Source organism: Phaethon lepturus, unplaced genomic scaffold (assembly GCF_000687285.1).
Source record: "Phaethon lepturus isolate BGI_N335 unplaced genomic scaffold, ASM68728v1 scaffold18082, whole genome shotgun sequence".
NCBI classification, from domain to species: Eukaryota; Metazoa; Chordata; class Aves; order Phaethontiformes; family Phaethontidae; genus Phaethon; species Phaethon lepturus.
In genome coordinates, this window is record NW_010524261.1 from 33,165 (window position 1) to 46,152 (window position 12,988).

Consider the following 12,988-nt stretch of genomic DNA (forward strand, 5'->3'; position numbering starts at 1 on the left):
TGATGGAGAAGTGAAACAGGCTGGGAAATTGCTTTGGAGAGATTGATTTGAGTGGGCTTGTGCATCTCTATGAATTCACTCCCATGCAGACAAGCTGTCTGGACAGGCAGTATATGGGTATTTGGCTCCAAATGACTGTCACCCCTTTACTCCCATTCCAGCTGCCTTGCTTCTGCAGGGGTCCTTAAGTGGTCCATACACTTGATTGCAAGGTGAAGCATCCTTTGAGGCCAGATGTGCCTGTGACCATGAGGCAGCTGGAGGAGTCAGTTTGGGAAAGTGACTGTTTGCCTGGATTGCATGTGCTGCTACTGGAACTGCAGCACTAGGGGAAACCAGAACAAGCTGCAGCAGAGTTAACAGAGAGGCTAGATAATGAGATGACCCAGGCAATATCACTTTCATCCTTGCTCTGCCCCATGTGGTCACAGAGCAGGAGTTTGCTTTGCTCTGATTGGCAGCTCAAAGTGCTGCGCATAAGCAGATTAGGGCTATCAAAGGGCCCTGCGATAAGCTCGTTTTCACTAACGATTTTTGGGCTTGCCATTATGCAAAGAGCATTAAAAGGGGGGAAAAAGACATTTCCGTTAGCACCGTCTGTCTGGGATTTACTAGCTATGTGGGGTGAGCAGTTGGCAAAGGCAGCCAGCCAGCCTTCCCTGCAGGGAGGGTGCCAGTATGCACAGCAGCTGAGAGCCTGAGATGGCCATTAGAAAGGGAGCTCAGGCAGAGAAGAGCAACTCTGCTCACTATTGGAACGACCTTCTCTTTGAGGAATACTCAGCTTCATTAACATATCAGTCACAGGAATTCCTCCACCTCGTTAAGTGAGCTAATGGTGTCTTAGTGCTGCATGACAGACAGGTATGAAAATTGAGGGAGGTTCGGATCATGCAGTTATAAATATTTGAATGTTGAGAAGAAATTCTGACTGTGGGGATTTGTATACCTATTTCAGATAGCTTTTGTATTGATAGGCAAAGGTTGAAGCAACTCTCCTGCCACTTAAAGTAATTCCATCTGTGGATGCTCTTATCCTTGAACACACTTAATCAGAGACAGCTCCATGCATAAATGAGTCCTTCAGAGTCTCACAACAGTCCAAGTAAGACAAACCTTTGTTTCGTGGACTCTTCAAGGCAGATGTCTTCCCATGACCTACTCCCCCCTCACAGAGGATCTCGTACCGGTGTCTGTTTTTGAGGTTGTCGCTTCGCTGGCCAGTGGAGCAGTAGCTGACTGGTTCTGCCTCTGTTTAGTAAGAGAGATGTGGACAGGTTGGAAGAGATTTGGCCAAAAGCCACAGGAATACCTTGGTTTGACCAGTGAAACCCTCCTTACGTTGAGGGACCTAAGAGTTTTTTGATTTATCCAAGTGACTGGGTCTTGTTTTACCATGCCCCTACTTGAGAAGATTTCTGATGGTGCTCTATTCTGTGAGAAAAGTCCTTGGCAGTTACTGCTGGGCTATTCAGTGAGGGTGACAAACCACTGGCTGAACAGTCCCAGGACAGGGTGGATTCTTGGGTACTGCAGGTCTCAAAGTCAAGTAGATCTTTCAGAAAGCTCTGCTTTAGCTTGACAGAAGTTGTGTGCACAATGCACAACTTCCAGGCAGAAATTCTTTGGTCTGCACTTAGCAACACCTCACGTTAGATGGTGGCATCAGTCCCCTGTGGCCTTAGAACTAATCTAGAAAGACTGTTGCTCACAGCTTCAAATTGGTCTCCTTCCTGCACTCTTCCATCTGGTTGCCTTGGGAAAGGCTGTTAGATCTCAGAGGTTGGCATGTTCAGGTGGAACACAAACTGCAGGAGCAGACAGACTCCTGCTTTCCAAAGAGCCTGTCTTCAGGCTATATTCCTGGTCCTAACCAACCAGTCAAGGGTAAGGTTGGAAGCATATCATCGCTAATGAGTCACTGATGGGCTGGAGAAGGGCATTTGTTTTGCTGCCACTGGGCTTTTCTTGTGGCATCCCTGCTCAGGCGTGGTAGGGGTGCTTATCCACAAAGGCCAGAGGGATGCAGTGCCCCTTTGCACCCTTCCAGCAGCACAGCTCAGACCCCATCTCCTGAGAAGGCAGCTGCCTTCTGGGCTGTCTTCTGTGCTAAGCTGCTTGCTTAGTTGCTGGTTACCCTGCAAAAAGTACAAGCAATGCTGCTTTGAGGGCCTGAGGAGCACAGGGGGGTTTTCCAGGAGTCTGCAGTGCCTCAAGGCAAGCAGTATGATGCAGGAGAGGAGCATCAGCTCTGTGCCCATCAGGCCTCAGCATTAAAATGCTATTCTCACTTGAAATATGAAGGTGGGTCTTGAGGCTGCCTTTTCCCCAGCTTAGGGAGTAGGTGAGCTGGATGGGTGCACAAGGCTGCTGTGGGCTTTCGGGGAGGCTGGTGTGAGTAGCCTGGAGGCAGCAGAGGATTGCACAGTGTGCGTGTGGGTACATCTGTGTGTGTGGGTGCATGCTGGCCACCTAGTCTGCTCTTGCTGGCCCCAGGAGAGACACTTCCACTCCTTGTGCATTTTAATTTGATCCTGCTCATGTTACCAAGTTCTTTTGCTTTCTTTAAGTGTTAATCTGAGTTTTTGCCTTGCACATTGTGTGTGTGACTCTTACCCAGTCAACAGCCAACATTTGACCTGCCCACGCTGCCAGCCAAAGCTGCCTTTGGAGAAGGAGCTCACTGCTGCATCCCAAGGGATGCTATGGAGGCCCAAAGCCAGAGCAAGTCTCTTCTGTGAAGGGCCTCTCTGCAGACAGTGGCAAAGGAAAGGCATGCAAACCTCCTTATGTCTCACCTGTCCCCTCTGAGGGATGCCATCACGCACTGTGTCTACCTTATGCCCTCCTTGAATTCACTCTTGGTGTTGCTTTGGTGCTATATCTTCCTACTCTTCCCTGCCACTTCTCTGCTGATTAACCAAAAGAGTGTGAGGATTCATTTTCTACCCCTACTCCCTTCCGATATACCAGATGGCAGGGCCGTTCCCGCTCTGCCTCCCTCACATAGGCAAGTGATTGCTTCCACGCACTGCTTTGACTTCTCTTTCCTCCAGTGTAGCTCCCATAGCAGCAGCTCGACTCTGCTTGGGCGTCATCTTTTCCAGCTCCATCACTGCCTGCTCTCCCTCCATCTTTGCTCTCTCCAGCCACTCCAACGCAGGCATCAGGGACAGGCCTTGCTCCCCGCACACAGAAGCGGGTACTAGGAGTTACATGCAGGCTGTGACTGCCTCTGCAAGCCAGTAGGCCTTGTCCCCAGCAAGCAGAGGTCACCAGTGGCATTGTGAGGCCTTGCTGTCCCCAGCTTTCCCAAATCTTCTCCCACTGCCATCCTGTGCCCAGCAAAGCCAAGGCACAGTTGTTGGGTGCTTTATCTGAAGTCCCTGCTGGGGGAGGGTAATGTAGGTTGTGTTTGTCTTTGCACGTGCAATGAGCAGGCAGGCTGGAGTCTGTGCCTCTGGCAGCCTGGCTCTGGTGCATTAATGGCTTCAAGGACTGGGGCATCGGGAAGGGCATCGGGTTTTTTTCAGGCGTTTTTAGGTTTATGGTTGCAGTGAAGAATGGAAGTGGCCTTTCACCTGCGGTGGCAAAGCAAGATACCATGTACTCTGTATGTCTGCAGCATCCCTGGGCAGTGAGGCCAAATGAGAGGAGGCTGCTGCTGCCGCTGCTGCTGCGAGAGGGCTCCCATGCTGCCAGGGTCCTGGATGAAGCAGAGCATCTCCAGGGCACTCATCTGCTTCGTTCCCTTCTCCTGCCTTGCAGAACTGCTGTCCTGTTCCAAGGTTGCCACAGCCCTTGGTCACCTCTCCTTTCCTGGTCCCTCTCTTCCCTACCCCAAGATTTGTTTCACTGCTCTTCCCCAGCAGTGCTGTGTGGCGGGAACTGTTCCTCACCCCGATGAGAAGCATCTGCTGCCTAGATCCCATTCCTCCTGCTGTGGCCAGTTAACATTGCTGGGGCTTGGAAGTTAACACAAACTGCAGGTGTTTCTTTGCGTGGCAGGGGACAAGACCTGCCTACCTTCCCCTGTAGAGCTCCACAGGCAAGTGAGCTACTGAGTCAGGTAACCAGTTTGCAGGCATGAAGCAGTCAGTCCCAGGTACTAGGAACACATGCAAAGCAGCACAATCATGTTATCTCCTGTTTCCACATGGTGCCTGGCTCCCACCTGGGTCAGGGTGCTGCTCACAGCTGATGGTCGTGATTTCAAACCCTGCCTGGACATACTCCAGCCACCCTCAGTCACCTGCTTTCCGTGCCCTCTGTTGTTTCCTCCGCTTGTCTAGGAGCGGGTTTTTGCAAGCCTTCATGCAATCTGGTGTGTGAGCTTCCCCTTCTGCCACTCTTGCCTTCTGCAGCTTCCTGCCTCTTCTGGTTTCCATCTGCTTCAGATCTTCACTGAAAGCATCTTTCTTCTCCCTACTAGTCTCTCTCTCCCTCCCGCCCCTTCCTTTACTGCCATTTGTTGTGTTTGGTAAAGTGAGTGTCCAGAACTGCTTTGGGAAGAGTTGTTCTGTGATGCAGAACAGTGCTTCTGTCTCTGTGCTGTTCATTAGGCTTTCAAACACAAATTGCCCCTAGTGCCATCTTTGATCTGCGAGGAAGGCAGGCAGTTGTCCAGGAAGCTACTGGCTGAATTTCCATGTGTTATGTTCAGTGTTCAGTTGGCTGGGTAAAAGTTCCCTGTGCATTTTGGTTTGTCCTTCCACTCATTTCCCTTCATCTCCCCACTTCATTTATTTATCCCCAGCCCCCTCCGCCCCACCCCAAGAAGTCGAGTGTGTAAGCACCAGCTCCACTACCATCCGGGTAAGTTGGGTGCCACCACCTGCCCAGAGCCGCAATGGGGTCATCACCCAGTACTCCATTGCGTACCAGGCAGTGGAAGGAGATGACAACACCAAGCATGTGGTGGATGGCATTGGACGGGAGCACTCCAGCTGGGAGATCAAGGACCTGGAGAAATGGACCGAGTACAAGGTGTGGGTAAGGGCTCACACGGATGTGGGGCCAGGACCGGAGAGCATCCCTGTGCACGTGCGCACTGACGAGGATGGTAGGTGTTACTGAACAGCTCCTTTAGCTACTGCCTTGGGGTAACCAGGACTCTCCTAGCTGAGTTTCTGGAAAAGTTGGGGGGAAGGGAGCGGGGATATTGTCCTGGGAGTGCTTTTCAAGCAGGCCCAGAGGCTGTCAGGAGCAGTGCTTTGGTCAGCTGCTCCAGGGAGTGGGTCTCCATGGTTGCCCTGGAGTGGGATAGGGGAATTGCTCTCTTGACCCGTGCTCTGATACAATGGTTGCCTCCAGGCTATGGGTCTGATGTCCCAGCATGGTCCCACGAGGGTCCTGTGTGTGCTAGCAGTGCTTCCAGTGCACATAAGGAGGCATTACACTGCTTTGCCATTTTGGCTTTCTAGTGTTTGATAATGGTTGTTTCTATTTTACCGAAGGTAATGTGAGTTCTCCCAGCCGAAGGTTTCTCTCACATTGTGAGATCAGGACTTAAAGTTTACTTGTTGACCTGAAATCCAGCGAACTAAAGAGGGGAAAAGAAATCCATTTGAAACTTGTAGATATCGCAGGAAAGCTGCTTCCTGCCCCGGCTTCCAGGCAAGCCATAGCTTATATAAATCTGCTCTTCTGCTCAAGAGTCAGAATATTGCATGTACAGAACACTTTACTGGATACGACAGCTTTAAAGAGAAATTGCTTTGTATTAGCAGGGCTGTCAGTTATGTCATCATGACTTAGGCCATTTCCTTTGAAAGTGCCAGAGCTCAGGGTGACAGCAGGAGCTTCCATGACTTCATGCTGACCCCAGAAGCTGCAGATTTAATGGAAGAAGAAAGAGAGGCAGCATCCAGGCAAAGAAAGGGTCATGTCTGCATTGTCCAGACAGCGTAGCAAATTGAAACCAGACACGTTAGTTTCCCTAAATGGGCTGCTGCTGTCCCCCACGTCTCTGTGGCTCTGGAAGTGGTGTCTGGGAATGCTTGCTGACTGCATTCCTGGGCTGGCACACACATCTGTGTGTGTCCTGCTGCCTGTATTGTTTGCTTCAGTTCTCATTCAGCAGAGTTGTAGCCCAGGGGAAGCTGCTACCCCAGAAATGTCGCAACAAGCTCTCTCAGTTAGTTTTCGGACACCATGGTTGGACATTCCAGCTCAGCTGTCAGGAGTGATTTCATATCCGTCCGACATGCTGATGCTCAGTAGATAGCCATGATGAAGGAGTGAAAAATGCTAAACTGTGATCTGAGAACAAATTGAACTTCCCCTGTTTGTCTCAGACGCAGCACATACTTCCCATAATGGGATAGGATAGCATTCCTCGAAACACTGTGGTCTGTTCACATTCACAGCTTTTCATGTCCCCGCGACATCCCCGTATTGTGTCCTGCTGAGGCTTCCCGCCTTCTCTTGCCAGCAGAGCTTGACACACAGCTTCCGTCTGGTTCTCAGGGAGGATCTTGTTTTTCGCTTGGACTCCCAACTGTGTGTGTGGGCAGGTGTCTTGCTAGGGCAGGAGAGCCCTGTGGCTTGTGCAAGGTCACTGCACTAAGTGAATTGTGGATTACAGCGTAGGCTGCTCCAGCCAGAAGGTGGTAACTATTCAAGCACAGCCCCCTCCATTCCCATACCTTGAGCTGGCCTCATGGTGCTAAAACGCTCCATTCCTCCTTTCTCTATTTTATTTAATTATCTACAATTAAGAAGGACATCTGGGGAAAATAATGAATTGCCCTGCGGCTTAAAAACTGTGTTTACCTGCTGGGTAGCTGTTTCTTCCCATCTAGTTGGTTGAAATAGCAATATTCATTATGTCTGCTTGTCAGCTATCCATCCCTAATTATCTAATACTGATTATTTCTTGCTGTGTTGAGAATTGGGGCATACAGGGTCCCAAACCCCTGGATTTTCCCAGGCAGTCGTCCTGCAGTAAAGGTGCTAGGATGGAGCCCAGGACCTTCACTTGGGTACTGGGCACTCTGCAGCAGTGGTATCCTCCACAGGGAGTGCATGTCTCTGCTCCCAGCTGCTTCACCTGGGAGGAGCTTTCCAGGAGCAACTGAGAGGCTAATTTTTTAGCATTGACATTTTTGTCACAGTCAATGCAAGAGCAAAAAGTAATGAGGAGGTAATTTTTCCAAATGGTAAATAGGGTATAAATACATTTTTAAACGGGCCTCACCTTGCAAGAAAATTGATATTTTCTGGGCAATGTAATTTTTCATTTTATTATCAAAAAGCATTCAGCTAGCCATGCATGAAATACAGTCCCCAGAGCTGTCACAATCCCCATGGGCCCCTTTATCTGGCCGAGTTCAGTGACTGCTGTCTCTGAGCTCTGGGTTATTGTTTTAGGATGGTGCTTTTCCCCCTCATTAACCTCTTGCTGTCACAGGGGAAGAGTGCGTGTGCATTCTGGCTGGTGGCAGGTACCAGGGCTCCCGGCAAGGCAAGCTTGGTGCCCAGTCACGCTACCTGGGGCTCTTGGACTGTGTTTAGATGTACGCAGAGGGATCTGACAGGAGCTGCTGTGACAGGCAGGATACAAAGAAGGCTTCAAAACTCCTGCATCTGCCGCAGGGCACCCTGAGCTGCAGGTGGTTACCATATTCTTTATATTCTGCTATATTCTTGTATTATTCCTTGCTCCCCTACTGCTGGAGACAGGAGAGGGATAGATGGACCTTGGGTCTGGTCCAGCACAGTGGCTTTTGTTAGGGGTGCTCCTGCATGTCACAGTCATGCTCTTTCCTACTGAAAGTAGCAAAAATATTTGGATGCTGGGAAAGGGTCAGGGATATGGTCATGCTGGAAAACCGCAGTATGACCTCCTGGGCAGGTACAGGGAACCAGCAGGGCCATCCTTGCAATGAGGTGGAGGGAAGATAGCAAAGGACTGAGACGTAGCTGACGGCGGTTGTGTAGTACCTGCTAACTGTCCGTCCTGTGTGTGTTACAGTGCCCAGTGCCCCACCGCGAAAGGTGGAGGTAGAGTCTGTGAATTCAACTGCCATCCGGGTGAGCTGGAAGCTCCCCATCTCCAACAAGCAGCACGGGCAGATCCGCGGGTACCAGGTTACATACGTGAAGCTGGAAAACAACGAGCCCCGGGGGCAGCCAGTGATCAAGGACGTCATGCTGTCGGAAGCACAGGTACAGTGTGGGGACCACGGGCTGGCGGGCATGGCACCTTCCCTCTTCTCAGAGGGCCAGGCTGGCTGGATCTGAGTGTTTCTTGGCCTCCTCTTGCGGCTCCAGAGTGTGGGACTGAGCCCTGCCTGAGCACGGTGAACAGTTTACCCCTAAACTGTGGCTTACAAACGGGTAAAATGTTTAATCAGGAAAGGATTGCTGTAGGAAAGATGATGTATTAGATGACGCTCCTCTCTTACCCCCTTCTCCAACATGTACCTCTCTCTGCCTGCCATGCCCTGTGCAGACTCCAGCTGGAGCAAATTGTGTTTTGCCAGTCAGGTTATAAACTGTCGGAGAGTTTTAAATAAGCCTTTAGTCTGCTTCTTTCATACTGCTGACTATGTTCAGGGCGAAGCTTCTCTCTCAGCAGAGTCCACCAGGGTGCTCTCTGCTTGTGGGGCGCAGGGGTGGCTCTCCATCATTGGGTAGGCACAGCACACCCGACAGGGCAGCCCTCCTCTGGCTCAGCAAAGCCTCCCTTCCCTCCTGCTTTTGCAAGGCAGGGTCTTGACCTTGCATTGCCTCTTGAAACCAAACTGTAGGCGAAGCCAACAGAGTCTGGGAAAGGCTGCGGGTGGGGGGGGGTGGCACGGAAAAAGTGAGGTGTAGGCCCACATCGTCTGTAAATGATTTGCCCTCTGCAATCCCCATGCAACAATCTACTCATATTTACGTGATCTCCTGGATACATCACCAGCTGTGAGCTGAGGCCCCGTTCCCACACAGTGCTCCAGGCATGGTTATGCACTCTGCTCAGCCCAACAATGCATAGTTGCCTCTTTCCCAGGGTCCAGGGAAGTTTGGTACCCTGTCCGATGAAATACAACTATTCTTTGAAGCAAGGGTCCTTCATACTGGATGACCCATGCTGTTCTCAACAAAGATAATCGTATAAATGAAGTACAGGATCTACTGCTGTTGGAAGCGATGAGTAATCGATTCAGAGCTGGCTTGCTTGAATGATGCCCAATATAAATACTGGAGAGCTGCAACGATTAATTGATCTGTCTCCTGAATGCAGCTGTGAATCATTTATACGTTTGTCAGTGGGGAGTGCAGTGCACAGTAGCAGCTTTACTCCCCATTCATATTCTGAAGGATAAAATTCAGTAACAATATGGAAGGGGAAAACTTTAAAGAGAGAAAATGCTTTGAGGGTCCTTGCAGTGTTGTCTGGGGCACATCTGTGTTTGTGTTTCATACGTTGCTTTATTTTAGAAAACCGTCTTACTGCCCTTTATTTATTCCGGAAGAATATAATCTTCTGTGTTGTTTGAACAATTGATGCTGTGTTGTTCAGCTGGAGTTTGGAGTTAATGGTTTGGTCCCAAGCAGAGGTGGGTGAAGTTGGCAATGTTGCTCTGGTTGGTGTTTTCAAATATTTTACACTTGCCCAGCCAGTTCTGCTTTCACTCCTTACTCATACATTTCAGAAAGAGAAACCCCATTCTAATGTGCAGGAATGAGGATGCCAGAGCCAGAAGCTTTCCAAGGAGTGCTGGATTTTGCATTATTTTGAATGTGTGCATCAAGGAGGCAGGTTGCTTGAAGTTTCCTGGCCTGTCAGACCACTTACCAGTCTTTCATATTTGGTGAATTTATGTGGGAAAGTTCTTGGTCGCTGTGGTTTGGGGTTTTTTTTCTCTGGTGTGTATGGTGCTGAACTCATCCGCTGTAATCTTTGGATGGAAGTGAAGGCCAAAAGATAGTTGCAGAAAAGTGACTGCTCTGAGGGAGTCATGTCACTCTTGGGATAAACTAATGATTGACCCTGCAGGGAGGAGGTTTTACTGACTTGGCAGAAGAGATCTTTATTTCCCGAAAGAGTGAGAAGCCAAGCATGACCTGTGCTTGTGATGAAATACATCTGCTCCAGAAGCTGAAGAACCCTGTAAGAGCAGCCATCTTTCAGTACAGCAGTGTGTGTCTTGCAAACAGCCAGATCAAACTTTAACAAGTAGTCTTGGAAGAGTTATTTTCTGTGGAAGAAAACAAAAAGATTCACTGGAGCACCTGTCCCTGAAGGTTGCAGGTTGAAGATGGACAGAATATAGCCACGGTTCAGTACTCATAAACATTTATAAACATTTATACCAGTGCAGAAGGAGAGAATTAAACTGATTGAAAACCTGGGGTCAGAGAAGAAACTCTCTGGACATGTAGGCAGAGCCCCTCCTCTTGCCTAGCCATGCTGTCAGCTAATTTTGAGTAGGTGTGTACCACATAATCTGCTTTCTGCAGATGGTATGAAGACACTGGTATTAAAGCTGATTCATGATTTTTCCTGATTGAAGATGACAAATACGGAGAGAGTAAACGAAGATGAAAGGCAAAAGGGAAAGGAATGGAGATGTTAGCTATGCAGATAATACAGATTTGGAGTTTTCAAAACCATTTGAGTGGAAAGGACTAAAACATCATCAGAGAAGTGGGGGCCCTGGTGCTGGAGACATCACATTTTATTTTACAGACTCCTGCCTAGGGAGAGTAATCAGTTGTTAGGAAGGTCCTGCGATGGAGCTGAAACCTCTCCCTCCCCTCTGTGTTTGCGCCTGTGACTGATTACCTCCATCAGATTTCTCTATGCCTTCCAGTCTGAGCTCTCACCTCCTACTGACAGACTGATGGACAAGCAAATGTGACCATGCCCTGTGGAGGAGTGCCCAGGGGGAGCATGTGCATCACAGCAGAGTTGGGTCAGATACCTGCACCACCTCCTGCACAGGCCCTGCCTGCCACGGCTCAGCCAGGTCCCATGGTGGGCGATGGCAGAAGATTCATTTCTGTGCTCTGAGTCTTGTGCAAAACGCATCCAAGCGCTGAGAACGCACCTTTGAAAGGAGCAGGGGCACCAGTGCAGGGTCTCAGCTGCACTCCACCACTCTCATACAAGTCCTCACCAACTTGTGGGAGGATAGCAGAGCCATGGGGCACAAGCATTGGGTTCTCCAGGGGAGGGCAGGGACTCACCTGTTTTCCTTGGTCTCCAATCCCTGGGCAGCTGCAGTGCATCAGGAGGAAGAGTGGGCTTGATCCCCTCCATCCCTTCCCAGGCCTCAGTCCTGTGTGCCCCACAGAGCTCCGTGCCGAGCAGTGCCAGGCAGCAGTGCTGACTCTGGAGCGCCCGGCACAAAGGAGGCAGCAGAGCCAGGGGAGGACAGGCCTTCCTGTTCAAGTTCCCGTGCAAGCGTGACTCTTGTTTGCTCTTTTCCAAGACAGGCAGCTAGACCCTGAGTGAATCTAGCTGTTGATCCTTTGTGTCTTGCTCCCAGTCTGCTTGTCCTGAACCCAGACTGTGATCATCTTGAGGGGGGACTTTCTCCCCATGCTGCAATGTGGCCTTGACAATCGCTCCTGTGCTCAACTATGCAGCATATTTGCCAGGGAGCCTCTGCTGCCTGCATTGCTGTGGGGATGTGGCGTGCGCATCAGCCTTGCTGCTTACAGCCCCCTGCAGATCCAGCCTGCCCAGAGAGTTTTGCAGTGCTTCTGCTGCTGGGAGCTGGCTGGGTACAGCTGAGTACAAAGAGATGAAGCTTGATGGAGGAGAGACTCCTGTCACCTCCTCCTCCTGCTCTGCAAACATAGTCATGGTAGAGGATAGGTGTGCTGCCCACAAGAAGGGCTGCAGGCTCACAGGAAGATTGTGTGGTCTTTGCAGGTGGCACTTCTCCATCCAGCATGCAGAGCGAGTGCATGTCCCACCAGCTTGCTCCAGAAGAGCAGGAAGAAGTAACGGCAAGCACTTCAAGCTGTTGGATTGAAATCAAAGGAGAAAGGGGAAGCAGAAACTCCTATTCTCCCTGGGCAGTGCCCACCCCAGGCATAACACAGAGGAATGTACAGCCTCCTTCTTTCACTGGATGATAGTAAAGGATCTTTATGTGAATCTGCTTGGAAGAACTCCTCATGCATGTGTACTCCTCTAGGTAAGAGTCTGGCGTGGAGGTGAGATGTACTCTCATTCATAAGTGGACGATGCCTTTCGGTTTTGTTCCAAGAGGCATTTCAGTAATGGACAGAGGTGAAGTTCTGGAGCCCTCTGCATCCCACAAGCTGAGCACCTGAGTTTACATCTGGAGTTTCACTGTTGGGCCACAGTCACTGAAGCACAGAGGAGAAGGATCTGCAGGAAAACCATGCCATCCACTTCCCACAGCTGGGGCTGTTTAGGAGCGCTTGAGTCTGTCTTTTGCAAGAGCCATGGTCAGGGAAAACAGCCATTCCCTGGTGAGACATGACTACACTGTGCAGTGTTGAAGTGTAAAATGAAACGTTAAGGAATTGCCATAAATACACACTGTTAGCTTTAGCACTTCCCTGAGCCATCCTGCCTCATGCACACAGCACTGTCTGAGTTCTTTTTATGACAGCTCCTGGGCTTTTCAGATCAATTTGTCTTACTGACCAACCTTAAGCAGTTAAGAAGCAACTGAGCTAGTTTAAAGAAGGAAATGTTTTGATCTGCAGATGATATTTTCATAATTAAACTGAATTTATAGCAGGGTATTTATACAGGCCTGGCTTTTCACTGTTATTCCTCCAGCACAGATCTCAAGGCGTTTCTTTGCACTCTGATCTGATGCAAGATTGAAGTCCAGTGAAACATAAGAGCAAACAGAGATTGAACATTAAACGCTTGGTCTAAAATCCTAGTGGGTGATAAACTCCCTGCTGTGGTGTGAGAGGCTGTGAGATGCAGTAGCCTCCTGAGCCCAGTCTGCTCCACTGTTCATTGCAGTGGGATGTCACCTGCTCCTGCAGCTACATGGAGGCA

General features: G+C 49.9%; 1 protein-coding gene across 1 annotated transcript in view; it reads left to right on the forward strand.

Annotated features, from left to right (window-relative positions):
• Nucleotides 1–12,988, forward strand: part of LOC104617156 (receptor-type tyrosine-protein phosphatase F-like) — a gene marked incomplete at both ends in the record, with an annotated part of 65,881 nt that overhangs the window by 22,505 nt on the left and 30,388 nt on the right. Inside the window, 2 exons of the mRNA XM_010282399.1 lie at nt 4,757–5,062; nt 7,976–8,169. Of these exons, the coding sequence (XP_010280701.1) occupies nt 4,757–5,062; nt 7,976–8,169 (500 nt within the window). The remainder of the gene's footprint in view (nt 1–4,756; nt 5,063–7,975; nt 8,170–12,988) is intronic.